General features: G+C 42.2%; 1 protein-coding gene and 1 long non-coding RNA gene across 4 annotated transcripts in view; one reads left to right on the forward strand and one right to left on the reverse strand.

The window, feature by feature from the left end:
- RTTN (rotatin) overlaps positions 1–13,469 on the reverse strand; it is a 92,173-nt gene extending 78,704 nt beyond the window's left edge. For 2 of the 3 annotated variants that reach the window (XM_083518450.1, XM_083518449.1), the window contains exons 1-11: positions 13,001–13,469; positions 10,456–10,643; positions 9,422–9,617; positions 9,020–9,106; positions 7,205–7,295; positions 6,744–6,858; positions 6,475–6,625; positions 4,645–4,810; positions 3,241–3,416; positions 1,714–1,829; positions 668–838 (exon numbers count right to left, since the gene is read on the reverse strand). In XM_083518450.1, coding sequence (XP_083374576.1) covers positions 668–838; positions 1,714–1,829; positions 3,241–3,416; positions 4,645–4,810; positions 6,475–6,625; positions 6,744–6,858; positions 7,205–7,295; positions 9,020–9,106; positions 9,422–9,617; positions 10,456–10,643; positions 13,001–13,076 — 1,533 coding nt within the window. In that variant the 5' untranslated portion in view covers positions 13,077–13,469. The remainder of the gene's footprint in view (positions 1–667; positions 839–1,713; positions 1,830–3,240; positions 3,417–4,644; positions 4,811–6,474; positions 6,626–6,743; positions 6,859–7,204; positions 7,296–9,019; positions 9,107–9,421; positions 9,618–10,455; positions 10,644–13,000) is intronic. The other variant, XM_083518451.1, reaches the window with a different exon arrangement.
- A 5,266-nt stretch (positions 13,470–18,735) lies between these two features.
- LOC310713560 lies at positions 18,736–26,409 on the forward strand. Its single transcript, XR_014529336.1, has 2 exons — positions 18,736–19,055; positions 19,911–26,409. It is a non-coding gene; the product is annotated as an uncharacterized lncRNA (long non-coding RNA).
- Positions 26,410–27,560: the final 1,151 nt, after the last annotated feature.

Consider the following 27,560-nt stretch of genomic DNA (forward strand, 5'->3'; position numbering starts at 1 on the left):
CAGCACAGTCTTTTGATAGTTAACCAATGTAATAAGGATTTCCCCCCAAAAAAACAAAACTCTTCAGAGTCACCTCTCTGTACTGAATAAAATCACCAAGCACCTGCAGATCCCATGTCAACCCCCCCCCCAACACACATAAAACAATAGTATCAGCTAATTATTGCCTAAATGCTTTCAGGAACTAGGGAGAACATATTACTTGGTTATCGCTAATGAAATTTTACCTATTGATATGATCAAACTTAAACCACCTGCTTCCAGGAATCCATTTTAACCTTTTCAAATTAATCTTGTCTACAAGGAAATATTTATGGAGCACATTTTCCACTTTTTTCAAATACAGGCAAACACACACGCACATACAAATTATCAGATGTCTGGTACTGACTGTAGCAGACTGGACACTTGTCATTAAGGAATAAAGCAAGAATTAAAGTTCAAATTAGATGCATTCATTTTTTGCCCCAAGTGAAGTTATAGCGCGTATCACTCAAAAGAATAACTACACCACATTCCGCACTGATTTTACTTATTTTCTTAATATGTATTGTGTATTTGTAATAGATCTTTATTTAATCTGAAGGACCATATAAATCTTGAAAAGTACTTTCTACTCAAGTAAGCTTTTTTTTTTAAAGTAGTCTTTCAAGTAGTGAAGTCTCACCTTTTCCACAGGGATAAGTGAGTGCAGTAACCGAATGGTGAAAAGTGAAACACTAACATATGCCATTCTGTGGTGGATGATCACAAGCTCAGGCTGCTCTGAACTTGCATTATTTTTGTGGTAGGACATGGTTTCACCCAGGGTATCTAGGACTCCAAGCAGTTTTTCCTTCTGCAAATTAAAAGGAAGTTCATCAAGTTCAATATTTATGAACAGTATATGACAGGGATATACTCGGTCATTACAGGAGATACTCTTAGAACAAGATAAACGACATCCAGTGAATTTCACACATATGCTCCCATTTTTTTAAAGACTTTTTCAGCTTGTCCTCATGCTGTAAGATGGTTCCCTACCCTACAGCTCATTAGAAATACGGTATAAAGTTATTTTAGTCTCCTCAACCGTTACAATTCATTGGAGAAGTCTGTTGCACATAGGGATGTGGTTCCTCATTGGGAGGAAACATGGGAGGAATTCTGTGTCTTCCCTCCCCCAAGGACTTCTCCCTCCACCCCCCCCCCCAAAAAAAATCTGTTTCTGCTGCCTTCAGTTTTCCACAAAATTTCCATTTTTTTTTCTTGCATGGTTTCAAAATATTCTGAAATTTTGTGTCTCTGCTGCCTCCATATACCTTTTTCTGGAAAAGTAAGACCTGCTATAGCAGGGCTCCCTCAGGGGTGGCACCCCCGCTGTGAAAATTCCTTCTTTCCATAAAAGTCCAGCGAGCCCCTATGTTATCTGCTTCTCAAAAACAAGTTTATATGTTTGATTCAAGCAGAGCATTCTTATACAGATTAATTGATGAATTTCTGCTTTAAGACTGTTCAGCTGTTTTGGACTTCTAAGGATTTGTCAAATTATTATATTACTAGCCAAAATGGGGGAGGGGGTATAGCTTCTTTAAAATATATGTATATTGTGGCCCACTCTAAATTCTAGACATAAAATGGACTAGAAACCGATATAAAGGAAATGGAGGTTTCTAAGCCATTTTTACAAAGGGAGACTCACAAATCCAAGACACAGACATCGGAGATACTCACAAGTTCCAGCCCAAAGAGACTGTTGTCTTCCCAAACATCTTCAGACACGGCATCAGAAATAAGCAGCAGGTTCTCGGCCAGACACTCCAGAACGTGCATGGTCACTTTCTTACTACCTGAGAATTTACACAGGTAAAGGTAAGGTATCAGAGAAGGATATTACAGTAAGGAATTTCTATTCATTAATTTGGTTATTGAGATCCACTACAATCTGGGTTAAGGCTCGGTTTCAGAACTGAATTAGCCATGAAAACCCTGATGGATATCCTATGTAATGCAAGAGACAGGAGAGCGTCACCCTGTTACTTCTGCTTGCTCTCTCCACAGGTTTTGATACTATTGACCATGGTGTCCTCCTGGAACAACTCAGTGTGATGGGTATCAGAAGCACCATATTATCTTCTGAGCTTTAGGGCTATGTTCAGCACTGGACAGAGAGAGTAGCACTCTGGCACTTGTAGTCCATGCTATATCATTGTTAAAACATCTGCACTTGGTTGCCCATCTACTGAGCCAGGTTCAACGTACAGTGGTACCTTGGGTTAAGTACTTAATTCGTTCCGGAGGTCCGTTCCTAACCTGAAACTGTTCTTAACCTGAAGCACCACTTTGGCTAATGGAGCATCCTGCTGCTGCTGCCGCGCCGCTGGAGCACGATTTCTGTTCTCATCCTGAAGTTAAGTTCTTAACCTGAAGCACTATTTCTGGGTTAGCAGAGTCTGTAACCTGAAGCGTATGTAACCTGAAGCGTATGTAACCCGAGGTACCACTGTACTTGTATTACTCTACAAAGCCCTGAACAACTTATGCCTAAGGTACCTTAGGCACCACCTAAACCCTTATATCCCAGCTTGATCATTGTGACCATCCACCAGATGTTGGTTGTCCCCCGAGCTGGGAAGGTCATTTGACATCAGCCCAAAATACAGCATGTAGTGTCATCAACCCAGTCTTATGGAATACTCTGCCAATAGAGATACAGCAGGCACCTCCTGTTTCAACATTTTGTTCCCTGCTGAAAACTTTTCCTGCTACTTACTTAGCAAACTCACTTAGTGACCTTGGTGAAGTCACTGGCTCTTGTCTGGCATTTATTTGGTTATAGTGGAAAGATCACTCAATTAGATGGAGTTGCTCAAAGCTATAAAATGAGTGTAAAGCAGAGGTGAGATCAGTAGCAAAGACAGAAATTGATTTCAAAAGAAGTTTGTTTTCATGATGGCTGCTGGACACATTAATAAAATTTAAGTTGCTCGGATTCCTAGCAAGAGCCCACAGAATGCGCAGAGCTTCACAGCAGGTAAATATGTTCAAAAGCCTTCTGCCGGGTATCCTCATTTCATGCATATAAATTATTCTGAGTTTCATTAGTGTGTATATATATATATATATATATATATACACACACACACACACACACATATATATATGTATATGTATATCTTAACATTTTGAATGAATAGAAGCTTCAGCTATAGAACACCTGGCCTATTATAAACCCAGAATTCCTTTTTAAAAAAGAATTACCTGTTCTTAGAAGAGGCACAGCATATTCTAAAATGGCTACACAGAACTGAGGAAGGCTAAGCTGTTGGAACTGTAACTCTAAAGTATCCTCATTCTCCAGTTCTGGAAGGTCAATATGGCCCATATCCAAAGGTGAGTGAACTCTTGAATTCGCATTAGCATGAGAACTGCTTCCACTGCAAAAAGCAAACAAACAACCTTATCAATACACAATACAACTTATCCTACTATTTGCAAGTAGCAAAAAGCAAACTGCATAGGAAATGTTGCATGGCAAATGCTGTAACTGGAGGACCACTTTTGGATGTCTGGTGGCACTTTCTTCTACCTTCTCAATCCACACCTCAAACCCAACAATTCAGTGGTGTAGTCTTCTCAATGCACCACTGTGATGCACAACATAGGCAGAGTGTTCCTTTTACTCAGCTCCTCTCACTTTTGGTGAAAAACCTTGCCAAGGTTGCTTCTATAATCACTGCATAAATTGGGTGGAAATTACCATAAAATTAGGCCAAGCTATCACAATACTGCAGCCTTCAGATAGAAGGGGTTGAATACAAGAAGCTGAAGGTACAATCACAAGGCTATTTTTAATAGTAAGCTAACAAGATGGCACTGCATCGCTTTGCTGGTTTACAGAGCCTGGTGTGTATTACTTTTTTGGAACAGGAGTACAGTGAACATTTATTCTTCATATTTAAAAAGAAACACCACAATTCCAAATACTACATTTTGCATGCTGTCTGCCAAGGTAATTTGGGACATTCCGAGTTGTGTTGCTTCTTGACTAAAGGTAGTGATTAACGAGCCAGTCATCAAGTCTCTGAAAAGAGACACGTTTTCTTCTACCTGCTTATTAGCTCTGCAGTTATTTTCATTCTTGATGAAGCCCTGCTTCACACAGGAGCACTGAGCAGCCTCCAGGTGACTTAGCAGCTATCAGTTACAAGACTCCAGCTGCTCTGGGAAGCCCATGCCAGTTGGCATTCATTCATTCACAATAACAGTAAGCAAAAAGAAATGAACTGAATTACATGGTTCATTCAGCATGCATGACCCTCCACCTATTATTGCGTTAACCCTGCATGTATGGGGATCTTAACATGTGGTTTTCTCAATCAGTTCTAAGAAGATGGCTCTATATCTGCACCCCTTTGCCTATGCACTGCTGTCCCATACAGGAAGTCATGGTCAGTGCTTACAGTGCAGTCTGACATTTGTAAAGATTTCTAGACAGGAATAATAGAATTTAAAGTTTCAAGCTTGGTTCTATAACGCATGAGGCTAGTAACACACATTTAAAGTACAGAAGCTCCAATCTTTAATTTGAAACAAACAAACAGAGGCTACCGACTGAAATAGGATAACAAGTATATGGTATACAACAAAAATGTTGTGGCCAACCTTGAAGATACTGCATCCCAATCTTGACCATCACCTCTGGGACGCTGACCTGTACGTCCTATCACGGAAGGCCGAGGACTACTACTTCCAGGGGATGCATTCTGAGAATGAAGGGATCTTCTAGCATCTTGGCCGTAAGACACTGAGGAATTCTGGGAAATGGTACCTTATATGACATTAATGACAATCAGGCTTTTGTATGCAGCAAGCACATAACAAATAAGATGGACAACACTTCAAGAAATTTACAATGTTTTCTATCCAGTAGAATACAATTGAATATAAGCCAGGATTTAGGTCAACATTCAGAATGCACTTCAAACAAACACTGAAAGACTGCTATTTTTGCTACTAAAAATTATCTAGAATAATTCTTATTTTGCTAGGTTTCCTTCCACTATATATTTTTTTAAGCAATGGAAATGTTTTTTTAAAAAACTTGTAAAAAGACTTGCTTTAATGAATTATGCTGTGAACTTTGATCAGATATTTGTCTTCAGATGCATTCCTTCTATATTCAAGCTTAGTGAACCTAAAAACTGGTAAGGCAGAGACAGGCGGCACAATCATGCGATAGCTTGAGCTGTGGATCTGCCAATTTACACATCAACAGCTATATTAATATCCTATGTGAGACAAGCAGAACCAAACTAATTATCGTTCCCTATTTGCCTCAACAACTCTCTATTCGCTGTTGCATCTTGGTGCCAGTGCAATTGTGTATCAAAACTAGTTGGATACACTATCTCTTGGGTGTCTGAATCTCTTACCAACTTCCTGTCAGTAAATACTTTGATCCCCAGAAAACACACTGTTGTTTCAAGCAAAACTCAGGTAAATATGAAAAATATCTAAGGAGGAACAGGCTTCCTAGCTGCAGGAAGTATAAATAATATCGGGGAGGGGTTATGGTTTTGTTTGTTATTATGTTTTGTATTTTTGTATTTTTATACTGTAACCACCCTGTGATCCTCAGATGAAGGGAGGAATAAAATTTAATAAATAATAATAAAATATGCAAGGCAAGTCTAAATCCTGACCATCTGTATTTTCTCTTCCTTCATGTTCACCCCGCCTGGTATCAGCAATGTGGACTGAATAGCCGTCTCCAGCAAACAGATAAATGAAGCATGTTATCTATTGGTATAGTTGGATACCAGTAAACATTCACCTACATATATTGTTTGGAACAGTGTAAGATAATAATGGAATCATCCCATATCTCAACTTGTTTATTGCCATGTTTTCTCACCACCACATCTGATTTATTGTTACAATGATATAATTCTGGCTAAGTCAGAAATGTATTGCACTATGTCTCTCAATACTTGGAAGGTAAAAACATGAAAACAATAACACACAGACAAAAAAGAAGTGTGCAACATTGTGGCATCTAATGGTAACTTAACTACTTTATGAGTTGTGAAGTGCTTGTCCGTAATACTGCTACGATACATTTGGAGGAAGTATGGGGTTAAAAATGCATACAAACAAACAAGAATGCAATTATATATACAATTTTTGCTATAACTATAAATTATTTAATAGACAGAGGGGGAGAGAGAAACAAAGTATTTGGCCAATGTCTAATCAAGAGTCAATTTATCCTGATTTAGCTATATCTTTTTGTTGCCTATCCTTTTCTGACCAAGTGGAGATTTTTAGTCCTGTCTCAGTCTGTACTGAACTGTGCTGAAGTTGGCATTCTTTTTATATCTGTTTTTATTGTTGATTTGTTTATTATTCAATTGTTTCAGGAAACTTTATGGGAAGCAATTCATCAATGAAATGAAAGAGAGAGGGCGACGGAGGGGAGAGAGAGATACAAACCAGTTTCACTTGAGACAAAACTTGGATCTCTATGGAAGTTCAGTCTGTTTCTTAAGAAGGTACATAATTGCTGCAGACATAAGACAGCTTGTAAGGCTAAACGGTGTTGTCCATCTCTTCCGAAAGCCAGTGTTGTTAGCGACAGAAGACTCTGAGGTAAACGAAAGTCACCCATTATTAGAACTTAGGCCTAAACATATATGCAAGCAAGCAAACCAAAAATCGCTAACACTTCTAAATGAAATATTTTAGTTAAAAGCATTTCTAACCTGAACAATCTTTGGTCTCTGAAGAAATATCTCAGCAGGAAAGTCTTGCATGATGACATCTTGTAGAAGCTCACAGGTATTCCAAATTAAACTGTGATTTTTGCTTCTCAGTGAGCTGTAAAGTACATTTGAACTTTTACTGTGAACTTGCTTTGTAAAGCTATAGTAATCAACTCTTTATACTCCATCAGTGGCATAATTTTATATCTGATTTGATTATATTCCACCCTATCACCAAGGCTCAAGGAAATTTATTTTTTAAAACAACACCCACACGCTGGGTGGGTGGGCAGGGAGGAGAGGAGGCAAAGAGGTAGTGATTTCATTAATAATTCCATGCATGGCTCCAGAACAAAAGAAAACTGCCGCAGTTCTTATAGAACTTGCACTTTAAAGAAGAAATGTAGCAACTTTTATTCCCTGTCACAGAACACAACAAAGCTATAATTAATTTCACATACCTTTCACTTGATGAAAGAACATGTCTATCTGTTGTGGTCAGGGATAACCATGGAAATGTAGAAAATTTCAAGGATTTCACGCCGTGTTTCACTGAGGATGGAAGAAAGGCTATTTTTACTGTGTGCCATATACTGAAACACAGAGCAAACAGGTATCATTCAGTGTTTCCATTGTAGAAACTCATAAGCACTCCTATAGCGGATGACTCTTATCTTGTTTCCCCATCCCAATATACCTTTGTCAATGTTTGAAACCTACAATGCCCAACACTAATTTTCAAAGGCTTAAATGGTAAGAAATGTATCTCAACGCCATCCTTGAAGCTAGAGTTTTCTTTGTTTTGCTTTGCCCTGGATCCATTTTCTAAATGTAAACTAGAGGGGGGAAGCTAGGGACGCAATCTAAAAGATTATTAACAGAAGCCCATCAGAAAAGACAAAGTGGTACATTTTTGATGAAACCATTTTGATCCAGGGTTATATTTTTGAAAAAAAGAATACTGTAGCTATTAGTTCTACCTGTCAATAAGGGCTGGTATCCAAGCACTTCCTTTTGATTGCATAAAATTCCAACACTGGTATAAAACTTACTTCTAAGTTGTTGATAAGTTCAAATCAATAGTTGAAGATCCCCTCCTCCTGGATTAACTCTTTCTCGGGTGTTAGTTTTTCTGCCTCCCCCTGCCCCACCCCATGCCACCTATCTTTTCTTATATACCTGATTCTCAATCCGTTGCCCAGGGGCGTAGCTAGCTGCTCCAGCACCCGAAGTAGCAGGGACAGGGTGAGCTGCCCATGGGGGCAGCGCAGCGATCTGCGGAGCGGGGTGCCACAGAGATCCGTGCACGAGGGTGGTGCGGAGATCCATCAATGAGGGCAGTGTGGCAAGCTGCCCACGGAGTCCGCCTGGCAGGCGCAAGCTGCACTCTGCTGTTTCGGGCAGTGCAGGGCCCCGAGCCACTGCGTCACTCCCAGAAGAGACGCGTTGCAGGGGCACGCTGCAGGCCAGGCCCCGCAGTAAGTGCCGCCCCCTATGGTGTGCAATTTTGTCACCCCCTCAGGGATGACACCCGGGTCGGACCACACCCCCCACACTCCCCTTCCTATTCCCCTGCCATTGCCTAGTCTGTACCTTTCTTTCAGTCACATTGGCTCTGGGATCCTCTCCCTTAAGCTTCCCTACATTAAGGATCTTTTCCCTATCTTCATCCTGCTGCACAGCAAGGCTAGGCCGATCTTTCCCCTCGATGTGAGGTTTTAATCATAGCCAGACTGTCAATTTGCTAAGGAATCAGGTTCCTTCCTTTTATCAATTATCACCTGGCAGCAGCTATGCTATTAGTATGGACATGAGAAATCCTTGCACCCAAATTTCCTTATTTTCTCCTGACTTCCAATCTACTTTTCTTGTGTGTTTTGTCTTTTAGATTGGAAGCAAAGGACCCAAATTTTTTTTTTAATGGCTCTATAAGGTGCTCTGGGAGCCTGCTGAAAAAAACATTAAAAGTCTTAAAAAATAAATATGTATTTTCCCCTTCCTTCACCCAACTGAAAAGTTTGTTTCCCCAATTGCTCTGAATGTTCATGAACATTCCATGATATATCAGCTCATCTAACTGGTGTCCAAGGCTTCCACCGCCATAACCACAATACAGGTGGGTTTAGCTATTTAAAAAAACCAATAAAACAAAAATAAAAAGGAAGAATCTTTAAACAAGGTTGAAACTTCATCCCTTCTCAATGGTGCTCAACCACACTAACAAATCTAGAAAACTATCCAACATATGTTTACTTCATTTTTATAAAGTTACCTACCAGATAGCTGTTTTGGTGGTATTCCCATCTCTTGCAAATTATTTCCCCCTTGATCAAAGTATCCAGCATTAGCTTCTTCTGACAATACTTAAAAATATAAAACCATAGTAAGTAGCAGCATTAACTGTATTAAATAGCTTCATTTTCTTAAACTCTATGGATCATATACAGCCATTTTTCCTTTTTAAAAGTAGATCTGTTTCCTTCCAGTATTTTCATTTTTGAAGATTTATACTTTCAAATCGCCAATTCTCTGAAAATCACTGAAGGGATCAGCAGTCACAAACACAGATACCATTAACAAAGGTTTAGCATCTGGGCTAAATAACTTGATATTTTCAATACAAGGCCCACACTTTGCAAAATAAAAATAAAAGTGCTGTGTATAAAGGTGTAACTTACCTATATTAGTCACTGCTGGCAAGGGCGTCTGGTAAGACACTTCCTGATAATCAGCAGAGATTTCTGAAGGCAACACAAATAGCCCATCCAAAATCCCATCAATCACAGCCTGTAGGTTTGGATCCACATTTGGACGAAGTTGAGTGAAAAACTCCACTGCCCCAATTCCAACTAATTGTTCCACAGCAGATGGATGCTAAAATTAGAAAGATGATATGAAGTTAAAAAACGAAACGGCAAATTCTCCAAGCTTTTATTTATTTAAATGTGCCTTGCAAGAAAAAGCCCATCCAAGGCAGCATACAAAAGATAATTAGTTCCATATGCTTCTAATTCCTGAACCCAGGATGGATTCAAAATTCTGGAATGGCCAGGCTAGCTTGCTGGTGAGGTGATGGCCTAGGTATGGGTTGTTAAGCTAACAAAGCAAATGGTTCCATGTTAGAGAGCAAATGGGTGGACCTTAAATCGCTGGTAGGTAGAAAGACAAAGGCCAAAGTTGAGAGTTGCGTTGTGTATGTGAGCTAGAAGGTAGAAGCAAGGGTGTAGGCTGGGCAGCTGAAAGACAGAGCCATGCTTGATTTCTGTTGGAATCCAAGGCTATATCTATGGTAGAAACAAGAACCTCTTGGAGTGTTGATGCAGTTGTAAATAAATCATATATTATAAAGACACCACAGTCTCCACCATTCCTCATTCCAAAGGAAACACAAACCCTGGGCAAGGGCCTTGAACCCCTGGAATCTTGCACCACTCAGAGATTGGGGTGGTGTGCAACAATCATTTAGCTTCATATGCATAGCAGAGGATCTCAGAAAGAGCTGTATTTAGAAGATAACCATGTACTGAGCATCTCATTCAAGTCACCTTTCAAAAGAAATACATCATGGCATATAATTTTACTTTCCAATGTTCTTTTAATGCCGAAGTAGCTTTACATTAAGTGGGGTAACATGTAAGTACTTTTCAGCATGGATATGGACTGTACATGGTTTGCCGTTTTCAAAAACATATAACAAAACAGATAACTGTACCTTCACCAGGTTGCTCACTAAATTCAGAACGTCTTCTTTCATTGGTACTACAGGAAAGTTGAACCACTCCAGAAGACTGAGAAACAGGAGTTTTTCTTGAACCAAGTCATCATATGTAACCAAGTTGTGATCCAATTTACACAAAATATTTCTAAGAGCACGTTCTCTAATTTCAGCCAGCTGATGACCTGTTCAAAAAAATGAAATAAAAATGGAAGAAGTTTCAGAAGTTCAGCTGATACTTTAAATCAGATGCATTGGTTATTCCCAGTAAGTTCAGCTCAGAAACCAGCTTCCCAATTCTTTAATCCCAATATGTGTTAAGAAGGTGGTGGACTCTCCTCTCCTTCATGGGAGGTTTTAAAGCAGAGGTTAGATGGCCATTTGTCAGGGATTCTTTAGTTGTGGTTCCTGCAGTGCATGGGGCAAGACCCTTGGGATTACTTCCAACTCTACAATTCTATGATTCTAAGACTTTAAACCTTTAAACAAATAAATCAAGAGAGGCAAATACATTTGGTAATGGTACTACACAGAAAATTTCAGTTGATCCTCTACTCCAGACCACAAGACATACATATCTTCTGCTCTTCATTTCCATACATCTGTCACTCACATACTGTTTCCCCCTTCCCACCCCACCACCCTATAAACCATTTTTTATATTTCTTCATGAGCAACAGCAACTTGATTTGCCCTTAAAAAGCTGCCACTCAGAAACTAATCTTTTAACGAAACATAATAATAAAACCAATAGGTTTACATATGCCTAACTCTGCATCAAACTGGAATATATAAGCATCATGGATCTAATTCAGAAAGCTTTTAGATGGTAAAACTATAGTTGAAGACCAACAGCATAGTGTCAGTTGTAGGCCACTGGGGTGGGCGCACTCCGGGCGGCGGGCATCAGCCCAGCCCTCTCTGCTGAAGTGACCCCACACCCACCAAAGCAAAGCAGGGCATGCTGAACCACCTGCACAGCCATACAGAGAGGAGCCCAGTTGGCCAATGCAGCCATTGGTGGGCAGAGAGGAGCATCAGGCCACACTGGGGGTGCCTGGTTTGCCCCAGCCCTCCTGGCGCTCCCCACACTATGACCCTGGTGAAGACTTTGATTATAAAACTAAACACACTTCCTACAGTGCCCTATTTACTTCAGTGGTAAAAATGCCTAACGAGATGCAGGATCGTGCTGGGTATTCCCTAATCAGAGTCGCTGTGATGGGATAAAAAAAATAAAATTGTTGTTGCTGTTGTTAGGCTTGTTTTCAAACACAACTCAATAAGCACAGTTATGTAATGATCTTCTGCTCACTGCATCACCCTGTGCAAACTCCTGTACACAGTTTGATTTAACTCAAGTCATCGCATGGGGGTGAGGCAAGAAGAGAAAGCTAGCGAGCATTCATTTAAATGAAGAGCACAGAAAATATGCTAATCAAATTTGCAGATGACACCAAACTGGGAGGGGTAGCCACAGAAGACAGAATTGGGATTCAAGAAGACCTTAACAGGTTGGAGAACTGGGCCAAAACTAACAAAAGGATTTTCAATAGGGACAAATGTCAGGCTCTACACTTAGGCAGGAATAGCCAGCTGCACAAATATAAAGACGAGGGACACCTGGCTTGCCAGCAGCACATGTGAAAAGGATCTACGGGTCTTGGTAGACCACAAGCTTCACATGAGTTAGCAGTGTGATGCAGCAGCAAAAAAAACCCCTAATGCTATTATAAGCTACATCAGCAGAAGTATAGTATCCAAATCAAGTCACTGTAGTCTGCCTTGGGCAGACCACACACATGGAGAACTGCAGTAGCATAGCTAGGCACTGCAAGGGGGCTCAACAACTTTGGAGAGGGTTTCGACCCCACTGGAGAACTGTGTCCAGTTCTGGGCACTACAATTTGAGGATATTGAACAGCTGGAATGTATGCAGAGGAGGGCAAGCAAGAGGATGGAGGGTCGCTTGAAGGAGCTGGGTATGTTTCGCTTGGAAAAGAGGAGATGCGATAGCTATCTTCAAGTATCTAAAAGGCTGCCACACGGAGTTTGGAGCAAGCTTGTTTTCTCCTGCTCCGGAGGGTAGGACCAGAAGCAACGGATTCAAGTCACCAGAAAGTGGAACAGCCTCCCCGCAAGAGGTTGTGGACTCTTCTTCCTTGGGAGGTTCTTAAGCAGAGTTTGGATGGCCACCTGCCAGGGATGGATGCTTTAGCTGAGATTCCAGCATTGCAAGGGGCTGGACTAGACGACCCTCGGGATTCCTTCCAACTCTACAATTCTAATATTCGCTCCTTAGGGAGTGAATTCCGTGTGTGTATGTATGTATGTATGTATATAGATTCATAGTCTAAGGAGCGCGCGCAGGAAGGCAGACTCGCCCTGCGCGCATTGAGCACGGGAAAAAGCAGCTGCGCTCTGGAGGAAAGTTTCCCTCTGCCGCTTATCCCGGCGCCCCTGGAAGCTGCGGCTGCGGCTCCAGCGCGCTCGTCTCCGCTCGCCAGAAAGGGAAGGGGGCTTCGGAGGATCCACCACTTACGGAGCTTCCGGACGAACGGCGACAAGGACAGCTCCGTCGGAGGAGACGACGCGGCGGCGGCGGAACGCGCTGCCATCGCCGCCGCCGCCTTCCTTCAGCGGCCCCACATTCAACCACCGCGCCGCAAGCGAGCGCGAACTTGCGACAGGCGGGGTTGGGGAACGGTGCGGCGGCGGGCCATCTCGCGAGAGCAAGCGGCGAGAACGGTTGCCCGAAAGGAGCCCCTGGGAGCTGTAGTCCTTTCTCCGCCTCCCGTTCCCTTAATGGGGGGTGGCGGAAGTGGAGCTTTCTCTCGTCGGCCAGGTTTGCGTTCTCGCGAGCCTTCAGCCGAGGCTTCCGGCTGATGAGGGTTTGCCGTTGCCTGGGAAACAAGCCGCTCAGCCCGCTCCCTCGTTTGCTCGCCCGCTGCCGTCGCTTGAGCGGCGGCTGTGTCCGAGTCCCGCCTCTTCTCCCGCGCCTAGCTCCGGGGGGGGGAGGGGGAGGAAGCTGCGCTTAGCTTCCAGAGGCTGCTGCTTCCTTCCCGTCCCCTGACAGTGCGACTCCATGTGTGTTTATTTGGACGCCAGTCCTGCTGAGTCCAATGGGACTTCGGCGCAAAAGTCACGAAGTGTAGACATATTAAAAGAAAAGAGTCGATTCACTGCTCTTACTAAGGCCACACTCATACCTCCGCTTACTTGGGAGTTGTGAATTCACTTTTTAATTTACTTATTATTAATATGAAGAAGAATGTGCTGTGCATTCCACGATCGAGACAATTCCAATGTAACTATCCAACCTCCCAACATTTCCACACCTCTTGTGATGGTTTGACCCCTTTCCGTTCTAACAGTGCAAATTCTACAAACACTTTCCATATCTGCTCAAAATCATTTCTCTTGCGTATTCCCCGTCTTACCTTAATGGCACATGTTAATTTATCATTAATAGCTTTATTCCACACCTTTTTATACCATTCTTCCGTTTTATATTCTGCTTGCCCCCTTCCACTTCCTAGCTATCATAATCTGTGCAGCTGTCAATAAATTTGTGAGCAAGTCCTTCACAGCCTGCGAACCTTCCACCGCATTGCAAATTGATACTAATGCTACCTCCTATGAATTCACTTCTGAGTAGGCACAGTTAGGACTGTGCTGTGTGTTTAGATTGCACATGCGACCTCCGCAAATGGCTCTGGATTTTACACTGCTGTCTACTTGCTACCATTTTGCCCTGCACTATATAGTCAGCTGTCTTGGGTAACTCAACTCTCTCTGGTCCGTGTATGTGGCTTGCTTAAAAAGCTGACTGACTGCATGTAGTCATGTCATTGAACCAGATATTCCATGTGCAGCTGGATAGCTTAGTTGGTTAGAGCACGGTGCTGATAACACAAAGGTTGCAGCTGCATATTCCTGCATTGCAGGGGGTTGGACTAGATGATACTCAGGGTCCCTCCCAACTCTATGATTCTGCTCTGTTTTACAGCCTAAAGCTTCAAGTTACAGACAAATATACAGCCACAATCCGCTGACCTGTGGAAAAGCCACTTTTCGCAGGGAATGGAAAAGTTACAGGAAGCAGCAATTAATAAATATATTCTTCACTGTTATTATTTATCACCGTCCTCAATCCAAGGATAACAGTGCAGTTTACAATATAAAAAACACAAAAATATGTAACATAGTAACAAACAGAAACACTACCCCACAACACACAGAGATAGAAAACACTGCAGATTGAAACATCTGGTTCTTGCTGGAAGCAGCTGTTCCTGATTCATAGGAAAGAGGTTACTGAACTGGAACAACATTGTGGTCTGGTATGATATCACGTGGCCAGAAACAAGTTAGCAAATGCTAAGACTGTTGTAATGATCTTCTGTATGATTGTTACCCCAATGTCCAAGACTTCTGTGCTGTTTTGAATAATAAAAAAAGGTTTATTTGGCTATGTTAGAAGAAAGAGGAAGAACAAGTAGTAAGTCCCTTGCGTGGAGAAGATTGAGAAAAGCTTTTGGGTGACAGAGAGAAAGTGAAATTGTTCAACACCTACTTTCCCTCTGTCTTCACCCAAAAGGAAAGCAGTGCCCTACCTGATGATAACAGAATAAAATACGCAAGGAGGGAACTGCTGCTCAAGATAGGAAAAGTGATGGTAAGGAAACACCTAGCTACCTTAAATGAATTTATATTTCCAGGGCCTGTCAAGCTGCACTCAAGGGTACTAAAGGAGCTTGCAGGTATAACATGAGAGCCTCTGTCTATAATCTTTGAGAATACAGTGGTACCTCTGGATGCAAACGCAATGCCTATATGCACGTGCACAGGTCACAATTCGCCGCTTCTGCACATGCACGTGACGTCATTTTGAGCGTCTACGCATGCGCGAGCGGCAAAACCCGGAAGTAACGCGTTCTGTTACTTCCGAGTCGCTGCAGAGCGCAACCCGAAAATGCTCAATCTGAAGCTACTTTAACCCGAGGTATGACTGTACTTGGAGAACAGGTGAGGTCCCAGCAGACTGGAGCTGGACAAATGTCCCAATCTTCATAAGGGAGGGGGGGAGAGAGAGAAAACCCAGGTAACTACTGATCAGTAAGCCTGACATAAATCTATTCTAGGGCTCTTTATAGACCACAAACTTAACATGAGTCGACAGTGTGATGCAGCAGCAATGAAAAAAGCCAGTGCTATTCTAGGCTGCATCAACAAAAGCAGGGAACTAATAGACCCGCTCTATTCTGCCTTGATCAGACCACTTGTCTAGTTCTGGACACCAAAATTTAAGGAGGATACTGACAGGCTAGAATATGTGCAGAGGAGGGCTACTAAGATGATAAATAGTGTGGAAACCAAGCCTTCTAACAAATGGTTTAAGGAGCTGGGTATTCTTAGCCTGGAAATCGGGTCCTCCCTTAAAGAGGGCACGTATTGCAGTGAGACCTGGAAAACTGACACCCTGTGTTGTGGGTGGGTACGTTTGGACAGCCACAACACCTGATTGGTAGGTCCCTCGAAGCTGGGTGTAATCTGGCCAATGGGACACAGTCCAAACAGTTCGAGGGACCTATTTATGCCCATGTACGTGACCCAGAGCTTCCTCTTTCGGCACGTGCATCAGGAACACCCGCTCACCTCTCCCTACTTTTAGGGCTTTGCGTTTGACCTTGCTGTGCCATCGTGTGTTGTCTGTTGTTGGGACAGGGGCACGGCAGGAATTTTCCCCACTTGGCTGATTGGCTGTTGCTATTTGGGTTTCGCCTGCCGCGTAGCAAATCGTCACAACTTTCAAGGTTGCGGATAGGCTCTGGTTCAGGTGATAGGGATGGGAGAACGCTCTCGCCATCCCTATGTGAAGGGTATTCCGCTAAAGGAATCCAGGGAGTCGATGGTTTGGACAACCCCTGTGAGGGAGTTGTGCCTGTGCCTGAGTCCAGGGGGACATTTGGGTGGCAGAGTTAGCCCGTTCCCAGCTTTCCGCTTATCCAGGTGTTCACCCTTGGCTGACCTATGCTGGAACCTGGGTCAGTGCTTACCTGTATGGCAGGGAGCTAGTCGAATCAGAGCCTATGCAACCAGTCACTTTCTGTAATCAATAAAGTTGTGGCCTAAATTCTGCCAAAACCAAAAACCAAAATTTGAGTCAAGTGTGAATTTATTTAAGGGGGAGGTTTCTGGGTCTGAACATGCAAAAGAGAAGACAGAGGAGATATGATAGCCATATCTAAAATGCTGTCACACAGAGGATGAGCAAGCTTGTTTTCTCCTGCTCTGGAGGCTAGGACCCAAACAAATGGATTCAAGTTACAAGAAAGGAGATTCCAACTGAACATCAGGAAAAACTTTCTGACAGTAAGAGCTGTTTGACAGTGGAACAAACTGCCACGACAGGTGGTGGACTCTCTTGGGAGGTTTTTAAGTAAAGGTTGGATGGCCATCTTGCCTGGATGCTTTAGTTGAGATTACTGCATTGCAGGGTGTTGCACTAAATGACCCTCGGCATCCCTTCTAACTTTACATTTCTATGATTCAAAGATTTATTTATTTTTTAAGTTTATTGTATTTGGTGACCTCAGATTCTGGGCCAGCTTTCTTCTAAGCAGCACCCTCGGTATTTCCACAGAAGATGTGTAAATAGTTTTTACGCCTTTCATTATTATATAGGATAAATAGTAGAAGAGAGGCATTTGTAATGACAGTGAGGATTCTGACCAACATAGGTTTCAACTCACATTCCAGCCACTGTTGAAGTAGGCTTCTTTAGCCTTATGTATGAAAATGCCCTAATAGACTGTTTGAGAAAGTTGTTAAGAATATCAGGAGCAGACATTTCCTTTTAGAAGGAACTAAGAAGCACCATTAAATAAAGCAAGAGGAAAGAATATCCAAACTATCTCATAACATTGTAATAAGGGACAAATTGTAATAAAAGTAATTGTTCCTCTCATTTCTTCCCCCTTGCACGGGTATGCTTCTTCACTTCTTTTCCCTTGTTTCTGACTTTCTTCATTTTGATGAGCTTGTTTTGTGCTATGCCCTATCAGAGTGAGGCTGCAAGCCTACACCAACTTACCTTGGAGTTAGGACCTAGTGTACTCAGTGCGAATTATTAGAGTAGACATGCCTGGAATTGTGCAATGAATGCAGTGCTTTTTTCTGGGGCGGGGCACAGGGGTACACATACCCCTAAACATTTTGTGAATCTACGTTTGGCCTCATTAAGGGGCAGTATTTCAATATGAGTAGGAAAATGAGAATACCCCTAAAAATATTTTTTTAAGAAAAAAAGCACTGTATGGATATATTTGCAATCATCTCTCCCTTGAGTACTTGTTTTCTATAAATAATAGCCAGGATCCAAAGAAATGTTTATTTCTGTATGGTCAATATGGTTTTTGGTATATTTACTGAACAGTAGCACTCCCTTTATACTGCATGGCAAACTACTTTTGAATATAAAGTGGATTTCAAAAGTGTGTATGGTGTGCAAAGGATGTAAAAATTAAAATATCTGGGCTGACCTGGTTTGCATGTAGCAGTAAGCCGAACCACCGCTTACCTCAAATGAAGAAACACTCAGGTTCCTGGAGAGAAGACTCTGGCCATTTTGGTCCTTCTCCAGTCTTGCTGCTGTGAGCTAAGCCATGGTTTGACTTAGTGTTGCCTCCGATTCCAGGCTTGTGGTTTACCTTGTTCCAGACAAGCACCAAGCTGTAGCCAAGTTGGTTCTGTGGCTCACCACCACTTTTGGTTTGCCTGGGGCAGATAAACCACAACCCCCAGATTTAGACATAATGCCGAGTCAAATCATGGCTTAGCTCACAACAGTGTGACAGCAGCAGTGTCTGGAGAAACATAACAGCTGCAATCTGTCCAGGGGCCCACACATTTGCTCATTGGTGCTAAACCATGGGTTGGCTTAGCGTTATGAACTGGGCCACTGTCTGGATTGTAGACAATTAAATAAAAGTTTTAGAAAACACAGTTCAGTTTCTGGATAAAAGAATACAAAGGAATAGTAGTGATGTTATGATGAAATCAGTTCAGTGTTACTGTAATAGAAAGGCGTTCCCTGTTCCTGTTGCCAACTAGGGTTTACTTTTAAAACTATTACAGTAGTTGAATATGGGAAAGTACACTACATCCATGCAAAGAGAGTGGAAATACTAACATATTAATGTAGTGCAGATTTTAGATAGTAAGGGCTGAGTATTTGTTGACATGAAGTTACTGCCCTGTAGCGAAAACAGAAGCTGCAAAGGACATTTGTACTAGAAGATAGAACAGAAACCGTCACAGCCCCTTTGTACTTCTTTGTGAGTAATGGCTATTTTATTAGGAGCACTGTAATCACATGTTCTTAAAGCAATGCTCTGTTTGTCAGCTGCCAGTCAGATGATGATTCAACCAGACCCATGGTTGGAAGCCAGATCCAACAGAGAATGCTGGAGCCATAAGACAGCACGAGTCCTGCAATTCCTTCCCCTAATTATCACAGACGAGCTGGTTTTTATTGTTGTTTTATAATCTGCAAATTATAGTTGACTGCCAAAATTACTGCTATAAAAGACAAGGTAAGTCGAGATGCAGAGGCTTATGATGGTAATATAATAGTATCTGCCACTTTAACCATTTGTGGTCTGCAGTATGTGGCTTAGTTCAATATTGACATATGCAATACAGCCCTAGGCCTAGTTAAAAAGTGGCTTAAGACACTTTGGATGCAGTCCTGCACACAGGCTGCATTAAATATTATCAACTTCAATGGGATTTAAACAGACTTCTTATCTTGCTTGCTCTTAATATTTTCTTGAGATTCCACCCTCCTCTGGTTTATCACTCAACTGAGAATCACTTTGTGAATTAATTGTCTAGAGTTTGTGGCAGCAGCTACCAGTTAGCTTCTAGACTTAATTAGATGTGCTGGATTGACTCAAAGCTGTTCATGGCTGGGGATATGTGCATCTTAGTATATTAGGCTGACCGCTTGGATTACCTTTGAGAATGGGGAAACTGGGTGCTACACATGGAGCAGCCCAAATTAACAAAACCCCACAGATGAAGAAACACACAAGCATCTACCTCCTGCAATTATTCATGAGGATTCCACATCCTGTGGAGTCTTATTGGCTACATTGTGGAGTGCTGTGGGTGCGGGTCTTTGTTAAGTGTGGACAAACTCTTGCAATAAATAAATAAATTGGCATACAGTGAACCCACAGCTTACAAGGATGTTATGTCCTGGGGACATGGTCTTACTGTATTTGTGAACCTTCAAACAATGTGAGGACTTGTACCTTCAAAGCTTGGTTTCAGTGTCTTAACATGACATAGCATGATAAATAAATAGTGGGTTGTATACAACACTGCAGCTTCACTCACACTTTCATTATTTGTGCAATGAAATTTATCCCTCCTCTCCTTTGCAGTGCCCCATGAATCCTCAACATCTGCTACAGAGGGTGGAGGGATCCTCTGGGGCAGATTTTTTTGCATGTGAGGTGTGAGAAGATGGGACAGTCCTGTTGCATGAATGGAATTCTGCTTACACAGCATTTGATAAAACCCACCAGAGCCAGCCCAAAGCATTTTTGTACCTAAGGTGGATCCCAAAATGGCACTTCCCCTTCCCTGCTAGGGAAGAAGGAGTGAGGGAAGACCTATATCAGGAACAAGAGGGAAGAAACATTGACATTGGAATTTGCTGCCCCAGTGAAACCTGCCATCTGAGGCAGTCGCCTCACCTTGCCTCAAGGGTGGGCCAGCCCTGCAACCCACTGTTTTACTATGTAACAATCTTGGTAAATTGTTTAGTTTTGTTTACATGTTATAGTAACTGCTGCGGACTCTCGTTCCCATTGTTCATGCCAAAACAACAATCATCCCAGAGAACTGAAATAGCATCACTGCAAATCCACTGCATGACTAACAAAGAAGAGTAGTGAACGCTCACAAGTGGCATTGTTTGTTAATTTGTAATGTGGCACTCACATATAATGGAATCTGACCTCTAAGGGTAAGAGGAATTGCCCATATGCTATTCCCAGAACCAGAAACAAAAGGTCTACACATAAACTGAGACTGCAGCTAAATGGCTGCTACAAAAAGAACAGCTTGTGCTTTATTTCTTTGTTTATTCAAGGAATCATTTTCCCCAAAACTCAATTACATTGGACCAACAAAATTATCACAATTGCTTGCTCTCTACTGCAAAATACCCAACTTGCCCCTGCAGGCCAAAATAGGAAAGACTAGATAGATAGATAGATAGATAGATAGATAGATAGATAGATAGATGTGACATGAAACTCCCTAGTTTCATAAACTTGGGTAAAGGGTAAAGAGAAACAACCTGTATGTCACCAAGAGAGAACTGAAATCTATCCTGTTTGAAGTGTTTTTATTATGGCCTTAGCGCTGTTTGTGTGTGATCTGCACAAAGAAACAGTTTATATGGGATGATCCTACTACATATGCAAGAGGATACCATTACAGTATACAGTGGTAAGTACTTAATTCGTTCTGGAGGTCCGTTCTTAACCTGAAACTGTTCTTAACTTGAAGCACTACTTTAGCTAATGGGGCCTCCTGCTGCCGCCGCACCGCTGGAGCACAATTTCTGTTCTCTTCCTGAAGCAAAGTTCTTAACCCGAGGTACTATTTCTGGGTTAGTGGAGTCTATAACCTGAAGCGTATGTAACCTGAAGCGTATGTAACCTGAGGTACCACTGTAATACTCTTACAAAAGCCCGGCGCCTGTCCCTCTCTCTGCCAAGCTGTGGCAAGAGCACATGGGATCTCAGGCGCCCACACAGGGTCTGTGTCCCTTTTGAGAATAGAAGACATGGCAGAGGCTGTCATGCTTTAAGAAATAGGGTTTATTCACCTATTTACACATTCCATCTGCACGAAATGGTCCAGATCTTACAGCACGGTCCACAACAGTGCAAGAAGTCTTTCCTTCACCCTCACCAAAATGGAGCTACTCTTTTCTTCCTGTTTCTTCTTCCCAGAAGCCCCTTGCCCTCCCCCAGAAAAGTTATCCAGGCAACCTTCCAAATCTCCGGTCTCTGGTCACACCTGGGACAAGGAGTTGTTGAAGACCCTCAATGGCTCTCTACTGTAATGCTAGCAAGCTCTGCCCTTCCCTCAGCCAACCAGAACTGTTTGTGTAAGGCAGCCCAGCAATCCTATTGCAGCTTATATTCTCCCTTCATATCACAAAGAACCCCAAATCCTAGCATTTATTAATTTCTAGGGTTTACCTCAAATCTCTAACAATACCTTCCACTGCCAGATGATCAACTTGTATGTGAGAGAACAGCTTCCCTCATGTGCTTGTACAGTAGCTCACTGTTGTCTGCCTATGCATGCCTGGGTCCAGTTTAAGGTGCTTGTGGTTGTTTTTAAAGCTTTAAATGGCTTGCGACACAAATACCTAAAGGAGCACCCTTTCCCATGCCAGCATGCTTGTTGTCTTAAGAACTTCTGAAGAGCTCCTGGTCCAAGTACTTCTTTGTTCAAGGCACGCTATGTTTTCACAAGACAGGGCCCCAACTCTGGAATGCCCTCCTTAAAGTGGTATGTCTGGTGCTGACGTTGCGTGGTGAGGCCCTGCGCCCTGCAGTCTCAAAAATAAACACACAGACACAAATATACAGTATTGGGTTAATTGGGATAAATTAGGCTACAACTTTATTAGTTACAGATGTGAGCGGTTTGGCTTAGTGGTTCTCAACCTGTGGGTCCCCAGATGTTGTTGGACTACAACTCCCATCATCTCTGAGCTCTGGCCTTGCTAGCTAGGGGTGATGGGAGTTGTAGTACAACAACATCTGGGGACCCACAGGTTGAGAAAGGCTGGTGCCAGACTATATCCTGACTCCTGCCCGTCTGCAGGAAGTCTCTGAAGGGTCAACCACCAATAGGGGGAGCCCTATGATATACATCGATTAAGAGCACCCCCAGGGTCACCGTTGGGGTTGTGGCATGGCCCTAGCCCTCACCCATGCTTCGGACAGGACCCACACCCCCAGATCCCTTTAACGGGATACCCTTAACGAGGAGGGGCAGGCAGAGGCAACAACCTCCCCTCCCACAAACAAGTTTTACCCAGTGCCTAACCTTACAAAGTTGTGATGATTGCTACAACTAAGCGAAAACCAAATGGCTGGTGCCTGTTTGCCAAGTGGAAAAATTCCTACCTGGCCCCAACAACCAGGAGACTGACATTAGTCCATAGCAAGGCCAAAGTCAAGCAATTCATAAAAAGAGGGTGGGTAGGCTGGGATATCTGACAAGGCAGCAAATGGAGGTCGCCTCCCAGCCATACCACAGTTTAAACAGTGTTGGCTACGCCCCTGGCTAACCTGGTCAGCCAGGGGCATGATGTAGCTGGAAGTCCTAATGACGTAGGCGGCATCTCTTCGCCCACTGCCGGGTCACTGGGAGGTCCTGGATGCATGCCCGCAAATGCTACCCCCCGGGGAAGGGGCGTGATCTTACCAGCTTTTGGGCACCTAGTGAAGATGTTCCTATTTCCTCAGTCCCTTTAGAATTTATATGATTTCTTGAATTAAGCTCTCTTCTGTTTTAGTTTCATTTCATTAAGGGTTTTTCTTGGTTTCAAATTTTATTTATATGATGTGTGAATTAATTTGATAAACACTTTTGTACATGGCCATGAATCTCCTGATCAAGAGTGGTTAAGAACTATTTTAAATAAATGAATTAATAAACAACCAAGAATGTATAATGAACCACCTGATTATACAGCCTTCACAATATATCTCTGAACCCTTAGATATACATTAAAGCAACTAGATTGAATAATTAAATGCAATGCTTAACTGAAAACTAAGTATATAGAGAAAATGCCAATGAAAATGTCCTAAAGTAATGGTAAACTGATCTTGCAGTACTATAGCTGAACTAACACTTCTCTGTGTATTTATGATCCATTCCACCCTTATAGATGGTTTTCAAAAGCCTTGCTCTTTTTTTCTATTTCAAGCTAAAGTAATATTTCTTTTCAGCTTTGAAAATCATTTTTGTGTGCTGGCTTGCACATAAATAAATCATGCACACATCACAGGCAGTAGACGATGGTTCTCTTCAACCCTATTCTTCATGACTTCAATGCTACCTATCTTGAATAGCAAAACATGCTAATGCCCAACTGAAGATGCCTAGCCATTTCAATACAAGCTGGCAAATGGATGTTCAGTGAGTTATTGTCTAAACAGCTTCCTCTGAACAGTTAAGTCTCACGTTGCCAATTTCTCTCTGCATAATGAGCTTTACTGGGATGACACTTCTTTCTTTGCATATTTCATGCTCGCTAAAAAATCTCTTTGATCCAATTCTAATGTGATCCTTCAGCTGCAGGGTTCTTTTTTGAGACTAGGTAATGGTCACATTATAAACATATGGATTAAATTTTAGTGAGTTTAACAAGAAAATTAGTCTTTGGAAAATAAACATGGAATTGGAATCTTAAAAATAAGAATTGTATGCAAACCGTATGAAAAATTTTGGCCAGGAGAGACATATGAAGGCCATCCTGAGTTCAGGAGGCCTCCCTAATTCAAGAAAAATAATAATCTCCAAATGGAAGTATAACAAGAAAGAAAAAGATAGCTTGGCCAACAGCGATTCTCATGCTGAATTTCATAACCCTGGGGCTTGAGGGACCATGCCCATGGAATTATTAATTTGAGATATATTTTTTCCTCATAATTCCTGATAAAACCCAGTAACACAAATGGGTAAGCATACTGTCATAGTTGAAAGTGTGATACTCTAAGCACACTTCCTTGGAAATCACTCAGAATTTTGCAAGATTGGGGTACTGGGTGGAGGGGAGAGGACAATTACAATTACAAGCTAAATGTTAATTCCCAAATTAATAAGAAAATAGTGAACTATAGGAGAATATTGCAAAGCTGAATAGTCTCAAAAGTACCACAATCTTGGCTTCTGGCAAAGCTCTATGCTTAAACTGAATATAGCTCTGGATTCCCAGTATGGATGGCTGCTCTTACCTTACCATGGGCACATATACCCTGCCATGCCAAGGAGAACAGGCACGTATCGCAAGTTAATAAACTTGTGCCCATGAGTCAATAGTTTCTCTGTGGTGTTCCTTTTCACACAGAAATGCCTCTGGCCGTTTTTCCTTTAGTAGCGGACAATGCTGGCTTTATCTTTGGAGAAGCTATGTAGGAAAGTCTCACACTACATTGCCCCATGCCAGGTTCTTCTGTGAATTAAATGCAATCTAAAATTATGGGTATGAACTAAACTTGGTGCATGTGATGCTTTATAAAGCTGCTTTAAAGACTCCGTCATTCCAAACATTCTGCCCATCCTCTCATGCTACAGCAGTGAAGTATCATATGCAAATGAAGCTTTGATATGAAACAGTTCTCTTGAGAGCTTGTAAAAAAAATTTTTCCCCGTATAAACAAAGTATGATGCCAATGCATTTATTAACTTCATCTAGCAATTTGCATATGTAGACATGCTTTTCCGAAAAACCTCATTCACAGTTTATGTTGAATGCCCTCCACACCTCCATGAATCAACACTCTAAATACAACAGAAAAGGCAGCAGCTGGATAATGCAGGCAGAGGAGCAATAAAGCAATGGCATCTGGCAGAACCAGGAATGAACATTGCACATTGGTTGCTTAGCCACTGCCCAACCATACTGAAAAGCAGAGATTTAAGGGCTGACTCAACATGTCACTTCTAAGGTAGTAGATTCCATGATGGGATGAGAAATTTGTGGCCATCCAAGTGTTGGACTACAACTGCCATGATTTCACTATTGGCCATACTGGCTGGATCTGATCAATCCAAGAAAATCTGGAGATCCACTACTGCCCTCTGGATTGTATCACTTAAAATTTAATGCAGGGAGTTGCAAGTTTCTGTCCCTATTGAAATATGTTTTGTTACTTGGCCCAGTTATCCAGTTTGTTAAGGTTGGCACCAATACTGCTTCTTGCCAAGGGCACAAGGGGCCCTAGGTATGCCTCTGTCTGGCAGCAGAAAACCATTCTCCAAGCAATGTGGAGTTAAAAGTCACAAGGTCAGCCCTACTTGAAACACATTGCTTCGGGTCAATGCTTCAGGTTATGAAGGTGGAGATGGTGGGATACAGATTATTTCATTCCAGAAAAAAATGCACCAGTTTCTCCTTTGAAAAATATTATATTCTTGCCATTTTGTGGACTCTCCATTGTGGCATTTATCAGTATTGACCCAAAGATGGTATTGCCACCTTTTTGACTCAGTTTGGAAATAAAAATGTGTGGTAACAAAACATTCATTTCTGGATTTGCAGGCATTACCCAGATATATTTTGCTTAGTATATGCACATCTCATTTATGAAAGGCCAGCCTTTTCCCTAAGGCACCCAGTACAATTCCAAATTCTATGCTTAAGCTTACAGCACCACCAGCTCCGGGATTAAGTATCAAAATTGAGGCTGCATGTGAAGGAGTGGATATTACCAATTGCTGACACCGCTCTGTTGGGAAAGGGGATGCAGCACAATTGAATACTCAATCATTTGAAAGAACCTTCCTATTAAATTGGCTTTTATGCATTTCTTTGCCAGCTAAACAGCAACACATTGGGCATTCGACTTTTCTCAGCTTGATACTGGTATTACTTTATGCTTTATTCCCAGTGTTGTAAAGATATATTTATCAGTGTCCCAGAAAACATTCAAAAGAGAGAATGAAAGACTTTTGTTCACAATATCTAGAGCATCACGTGGAAAATTTGCTGTAACAATGAAGAAAATTATTACTTGATCAGTTGAGTGTAGTGGAAATCAGAGATCTGTACTGCCAGATGAAACAGTCTAAAATTGAAAAATGTGAGCTGTGTTTAGTCTGTGTCTGGGACTTAAAAGACACTAGTTACATTGCCATCTTCACCAAAGAATTCCAATATGACTTGAAATAAATCATCTGGCTTATTTTGGTAAAATCCTTATCTACTTAAGTCAATAGAATGCATTTCCTTTTCATTAAGGCTGCATCTCCAACCCAGTTCTTTAAAAAAAAAGAAGGAAAAAAATTGGCAGTACATAGTATACCGGTACATGCGTATTGCATATACCGTCATACCTCGGGTTGCGAACGCTGCGGGTTGCGCGTTTTCGGGTTACAGACTGCGCTGAACCCGGAAGTACCGGAACGGGTTACTTCCAGGTTTCGGTGCTCATGCATGCTCAGAAGCACTAAATCACACTTTGCGCATGCGCAGAAGTGCCAAATCACGTCAGATGCAGCGCTGCGGGTTGCGAACGTGCCTCCCATATGGATCACGTTTGCAATCTGAGTTTCCACTGTACATGTATATAATCTCAGTGCAACACAGATCTTAGTGGCTTCAGATCTTTGAAGGATATTGTAATATCAGTCCCTATCCAGCAGCCTACTCTGTGCAAAACTAAAAAAAAAACCCTGATCCATAAAAACAGATATGAGGTGTCTGGGAGGAGAGTTTGGATTGGATTTGGATTTGATATCCCGCCTTTCACTCCCTTTAAGGAGTCTCAAAGCGGCTAACATTCTCCTTTCCCTTCCTCCCCCACAACAAACACTCTGTGAGGTGAGTGGGGCTGAGAGACTTCAAAGAAGTGCAACTGGCCCAAGGTCACCCAGCAGCTGCATGTGGAGGAGCGGAGACGCGAACCCGGTTCACCAGATTACGAGACTACCGCTCTTAACCACTACACCATACTGGCTCTCTGGAGGAGGAGAAAAGTGGAAGAGCCAGCAGGATAAGTCCTTCCTTCCTTCCTTCCTTCCTTCCTACAAATAGTAATGCAAGTGGTAAAGCAAGGACTTATACAGCAATGAGCTGCTGAGGCCTCTTCACTCACAAAGTGCCCCTCTTCACTTCCAAATCCAACTATATAAAGCTAGGAGTCAGGAATTTTATCTGTTCAATATGTATATATTTGTTAAAGGAAGTAGCTGAATAATTTCTGTATTATGAATCATGGGCTGTACTTGCTTCATAGTGCTATGGGTTAGTGGAAGAATAGGGATCCCCC

The sequence above is a fragment of the Podarcis liolepis genome (assembly GCF_965112155.1).
Source record: "Podarcis liolepis genome assembly, chromosome: 8".
Taxonomy (NCBI): Eukaryota; Metazoa; Chordata; class Lepidosauria; order Squamata; family Lacertidae; genus Podarcis; species Podarcis liolepis.